Source organism: Alosa pseudoharengus, unplaced genomic scaffold, assembly GCF_046254945.1.
Source record: "Alosa pseudoharengus isolate Yale_2024_CS ecotype anadromous, Long Island Sound unplaced genomic scaffold, YU_APseudo_1.1 YU_APseudo_1.1_scf_11, whole genome shotgun sequence".
Lineage (NCBI taxonomy): Eukaryota > Metazoa > Chordata > Actinopteri > Clupeiformes > Clupeidae > Alosa > Alosa pseudoharengus.
Window position 1 is genome coordinate 16,854,943 of NW_027468576.1, and position 6,000 is coordinate 16,860,942.

Sequence of the window (6,000 nt, forward strand, 5' to 3'; positions counted from 1 at the left end):
CAAAGGGATAGATTTGTATGGTAAACGTTCCGCAAACAGGTGCACACTGTAGTTGCGTAAGCATTAAAAAAAAAAGTTTTATGAGCACATTATACATTGACGGTAAGCAATACCAGATGTTAACCACAATGTATAAACTGGGGCGCAGATGGGAATTGCAACAGAACAATCGATTTAACAAGCATGTAGCACATAAACTTTTTGTGAACTTCAGACAGAATGTATATAATGAATTGTTTTTCACGCTTGTAGTATATTGACACACATACACACACAATCCCAATACTTACAGTGGATATCAAGTCGTGCTGTGCTGGAGACGATGCCTGCTTCATTCTTGGCTGAGACTGTGTACCAGCCGGCATCCTCCTTCAAGGCTGGCTGAATGATCATGCACAGGTAGCCAAAGTTGTCCTGGTGCATGCTGGGGAAAAGGAGTTCACAAAGAACTGATTAGCTTGACGTGTCAGAGAGCTGCATTCTTCACAGAGACTGGCAAAGGAGTTGAAGAACTAAAGAGCTGTTTAGTTATTTTACACCACTGAAGTCGGAATCAATCACATTCCTGGCTTTAAAGTCAGCTATTGCTTGCTGTAACGGAGCTCAAAATGGTGCTTAGCTAGCCAGAAACAACTAGCCGCATAAAAATGGCAATAAAGGCTTTATTTGGGTTTAGAAGCCTTGGGTAGGTAGAAGACTAACAACATTTGATTTCTTTGGCAGTACCTCCACTACTTTGACAACGAGAGGCACTTTGTGAGAAGTCAGTCCTGCCCAAGACTGACAGAATTTTTTCTTGGATGTGTCTTGGCCCTAGAACCCTGTTGAAACCTTACTGACATTAGACTGTGTAGACCCATCTGAGACAGACACATGATAACCATGTTTCATGTTATCTTGATGTTGGCCATGCACTGCTCCACCCTGAGTTTGACATCAAAGGCACAGAGAGAGAGGCATTCTATTAAGCCAGCGCTGGGGAGAGAAATCCTTTTGAAGCAAATTGGTAGGGAGCCCTTCCCTCTGATGCACAGGAGACAGTAGCCAGTGGCGTCGGAGTCGGGGTGCCACTGTGGTCCATATTTATGTATGCTTTCTTTATGAGAAGGGGGGTTTAATTACTGTTTGTTTAGACATGTGGTAGCAGTTTAGACAAGCGGTCGACCCCAGCTTCTATTACTGTACCATATATGGCGTAGCAACAACCATAGGGCCTAGCTTTGTTGATGCTCTATCACTGAGAGATTCACTATGCATGCTCAGCAGTGCAGAGGGCTGATGGATCCTGCTGACGGTGCAGGCTGAAGTACATGGATCAGAGGGGAACATGACGATAAGCTGCGCCCGCGTTTGCCTCGTGTTGTGTTTGGCTGAAACTGCCATACCAATTCAGAACATTTTTGGGGCATTTGAGGATTTTCATGCAGCTGAAATGTCACAAGGCAGCGATGCCCCACATGGCAAAGCCAAGACTTGTTCAGAAATGGAATGGAAACACATAGATTCATCTGACCACAGTTAATCACAAACCTTCAACTGTGCATTCTGAACTCTCTCTCTCTCTCTCTCTCTCTCTCTCTCTTTTTCTCCCTGTGTGTGTGTGTGTGTGGCATACCTTATTCTGTCTGTGTTGTGGGTAAGCGATTCATTCTCCCTCTTCCAAAAGATCTGTGGGAAGGGCACCCCGGACACACGACATTCCAGGCGCACTGGGTAACCCTCGGCCACACCCGTGTTCTGCAGCTTCTCAATGAAGGTGGGGGCCTTGTGCATCTCTTTGGCTGAAAGAGATAGATAGATAGATAGATAGATACTTTATTGATCCCCAGGGGAAATTCAAGGTCTCAGTAGCATACAGACATCACACACACATTCACTAACAGTAGTAATTAAGTAATTAAAAGTATATAATATAAAAAACACAACTAAGCAATAAGGACAGTAGAAGATAAAGAATATACTAAATATACTAAAATACAATAGAGAGAAAGAGAAGGCTTACCACAGTCACTTACATGACTTCACTCTACAGTATTTGTATACATTTGCATTTTTACAACTGGCTGAAAGTCCTAGTGTCATCACTTATTCGTTATATGCCTCGTTAGTATAATTACAATCAGTATAAGTACAATTGATTCTATTTTTAGCCCCTCTGCTAAATGATAAAAACACTCTTTGTGAGAGGAACACAGCGATTTTCTAATATACTGTACATACTTCTCATGCAGGCAAAGCACTCCTACTTGGCTGGAGTGATTTGCACACAGCACCTGAAAAGTTTCGGTGTTGCTTCTGAAAATCCCAAGTAGCAATGCTTGGCCTGAATGAGAATGTAGTTCCAAGCATGTATATGCTTAGAAAATTGCTGTGTCTCATGTTACATTGACATTTTTTCACATTGTAAATATACTAGTCACAACATGTAAATAGGACAATGTTGGAGTCACTTTTGTGAGATATGCTAGTTGGTTCTGCTCACCTTAATGAGCTATTCTAAGCTAACGGTGGGTGCTTCATGCCTATGTTCTCCGAGTCCTGTGTTCCCCGCTCGGGGTTAGGGTTAGGGTTATGGTTAGGGTTTTAAAAAAAGGGTCCTATGTTCCCCGGTCCCATACAAAGCGGGGAACATAGGACCTGGGGAACATAGGTACACTCCCCTTCAGACTGACTTACTGCACACACAGAGATGAGAAGGGTATGCATCATCTTATCGAACTCTGGGGGAGGCAGCAAATAAGCTAATTTTCCAAAAAGTTGGCGTGTTTCTTTAATTGCTATTGTGCAACTAGCCCAGAAATTCAAGGGTGTGCATTCATAACTGAATGACTGCATTAGTGTATTAAGATAAAGATGGGTGTGTTTGAGATTGTTTGTGTGGTGTGTGTGTGTGTCATGTACCTGCAACAATAAGCTCCAGGTTAAAGGAGTTCTGCCCAGCACGGTTGCTGGCGATGCAAGTGTAGATGCCAGCATCTCGGCTAGTGACAGGCTCGATGACCAATGAGTGAACACCATTCTCCCTCACCAGCATCTTGTGGGCGGAGTCTGGGCGGATGGTCTGGCCATTCAGCTGCCAGATGAGGTCGGGCGTGGGCAGTCCACTGACCTGCAGGGGGCAACAGAGAGCCCTGCTTACAACCACCTTCACCCAATACCCTGAAACTTTCATCACAGAGGCTGTTTTGTTCCTAACGTAACAATGTTGGTAATAGTTTAACTGCCAGATCTGCTATGGAACAGGAATGGATTGAGCTGCTTCTAACACCACACACTGAGTAAGTGTAAACAGTATGATAATGACAATGTAAACAGCCTACCAATAAAATGTGCAGCGCTATCTTCTACCATTTGTTTACATGCTGTAAGGTTGCTGGCCTCTGAATAGCACTCCTGTAGACATGAATAACACCATGTTTGTCTACTCCATCAGGATTTCATGGTGGTGTCTGCTTACAGGTGTTTGTTTGTGTGTGTGTGTGTGTGTGTGTGTGTGTGTGTGTGTGTGTGTGTGTGAGTGTAGAGGGTGTGTCTGTGTGTGTAAGTGTAGAGAGTGTGTGTGTGTGTGTGTGTGTGAGGCAGGTAAACACCACCGCACATACAAACACACACACACACACACTCTCACACACCAACGGCCACCCCCACCTGTGTACGGCTGATTAATCCCCACTGGAGTGCTTTCTCATGGGAACAGCAGTGGCCTGTGAAAGGGCCTGATTCTATTTACAGCGGCCGCCACATTCCAGGGAAACCTGACACCTACTCCTCCCTCAGGTGTGTCTGCGACAGACCACCTGTGTGTGTTTGTGTGTGTGTGTGTGTGTGTGTGTGTGTGTGTGTGTGTGTGTGTGAGGGAGAGTGTTTTTCTGTGTTTGAGTGTTTTCTCTGTAGACCACCTGTGTGTGAGTGTTTGTGTGGGTTGTTAGTGAGGTAGCACCAAGACATGCAGAAATTCAATGTGTGTAGATTTAACACAGCATCAAGAGTTTGACTGTGAAAAAAACTGTGTGCAAATGGGAAAAGTCATGTGTCTTTCTATGTGCGTACTTAACTCCCATAAGACTGTGGAATTTGTCCTTTCGAGTTGTTTGTGTGTATGTGTGTGTGTGTGTGTGTAGCTTTGATCGGAGCCTCTGGGGTTAAGGTTTGATGCACTTCCGCTAGCAAAGGGCCAAAGGGGGGTGGGGGGTGGGGGCTGTTTTTTGGCTCGGACAAGTTGGGAACATTTTGAAGCGCTTCTAAAGCTTTTGGAAATAAATCTCCTCTATAAATATGTCTGACATTAGGAGCCTGTCTGCCACTGGAGACTGCGACGGTTTATTTCAGATCGCCGTCCCTTTTTATAGCGTGCGAATCCCAGTATGGAACTGCACAGGCCTTGTGCACATCAGTCACATAGCGGAGCAACAGGGAGCTACTGAAGACAAACAAGATGGAGGCGGGGAGAAAAGGAAACAGTGGGATGGTGAGGACGAAGGAATGGAGAGAAAGATAGAGAGAGAGAGAGATAAGAGGAGGTAGGAGGAGAAGAAGACAGCAAAAGATAAGTCAGAGAAGCACCACAGAAAGAAGGGTGGGGAGGGAAGCAAACGAGGGGAGGTTGAGAGAAAGGACCAGGGGGGGTGAGAGAGAGGACACACAGAAAACACAGACACAACACACACACACGCCTGGAGAGGAGAGAGGGGGAATTCTGAAGTGAGAGATAGAGAGGAGAGAAGAGAGGTGGAATTCTGAAGGGAGAGATAGAGAGGAGGGAGGTGAAAATGAGATGAAATGGGAGGAAAGCTGGAGATAGAAGAGTGAAGATAAAAACAGAAACTGTGGAGCTGAGAGATTAGCAGAAGGGAGGCAGAGAAAGAGAGAGAGAGAGAATGGTATGGAAAGAGAAAAAAGAGTGTGGATGAAAATAAAGTGCAGGAAATGAGGCGAGTCTGTCTAAGGACTCAGTCTCGTCCTCTCCTCTTTCGCTGCGGAACATCCATCACCAGACAAGTGATGAAACATGGAGCCTCCACACTGATATTTCCTACCACGTATGGAATGCACACACACACACATACAGACCTATCATTTGGATCCCAGAGGGATATCACCCCTTGGGTTAAACTCCATCACCTCACACAAAAGATACACACATACACACACACACGCACGCACACACACACACACACACACACACACACACACACCCTGTCACCACAAACCTCTTCATCCTTCCCTTTGCACCTTGCTAATATGCAAATAATCAGGCATGGCCTTGAGTGTGTAGGGTAAGTGTCAGCGTGATGAAGGCTCAGGCGCTCCCCCTCATCCTCACCTTGCAGTCCATGCGGCACAGTCTTCCCTCCTGCACGATTAGGTCACCGGGAGCCTGCAGGAAGTGTGGGCGGAAGTGGCGCTCCTGGATGTTCTCATTCTCATCCCCACTGTCTCTGGACCTGGACCTGGGTCTGACCGACAGACAGAGAGAGAGAGAGAGAGACACACACAGACAGACAGATTAATTAATTGGTTCGTTGACGATTTTTCTTTTTACGTTACATGGCAGTCAGGCCCATTATAAGACACTTGTGTACTGATATGTACACCCAGTCTACCACTACTCCATATTGCATCATCAGACAGGGGGTGGGTGGGTTGGTGGGGGGGGCTGCAAGGCATGACAGACAGCAGAGCATTAGACAGGTAGAACCGGAATGAAACATGACCATAAACAGCCCCAGACGCCGTCTCCACCTCGCTGTGTACTCGTCCCTGATTGGCTCTTCCAACAGGGATCACGACCTCCTTGCATTCCCCCTCTCGTTCGCTATCACAACAATGACATCATCCCAGACTCCCTCGAGCTTCAAAACATACCCCCAGCTCTAAGAGAGGGAGGGAGAGAGGAAGGCAGGAGGAGAGGATGGTGTGAGAGAGAGGGGGATGGATAAAGAGGGAAGGGCTGATAGAGATCTTTAAAAGCCTCCTTCAAACAAGGAGGATAGGACGCCT

At 46.1% G+C, this 6,000-nt stretch overlaps 1 protein-coding gene across 5 annotated transcripts in view; it reads right to left on the reverse strand.

The window, feature by feature from the left end:
• Positions 1–6,000, reverse strand: part of palld (palladin, cytoskeletal associated protein) — a 91,072-nt gene that overhangs the window by 2,795 nt on the left and 82,277 nt on the right. For all 5 annotated transcript variants that reach the window (XM_076278157.1, XM_076278159.1, XM_076278158.1 and 2 more), the window contains 4 exons: positions 5,324–5,456; positions 2,902–3,109; positions 1,616–1,781; positions 291–424 (listed from right to left, as the gene is read on the reverse strand). In XM_076278157.1, the coding sequence (XP_076134272.1) occupies positions 291–424; positions 1,616–1,781; positions 2,902–3,109; positions 5,324–5,456 (641 nt within the window). The remainder of the gene's footprint in view (positions 1–290; positions 425–1,615; positions 1,782–2,901; positions 3,110–5,323; positions 5,457–6,000) is intronic.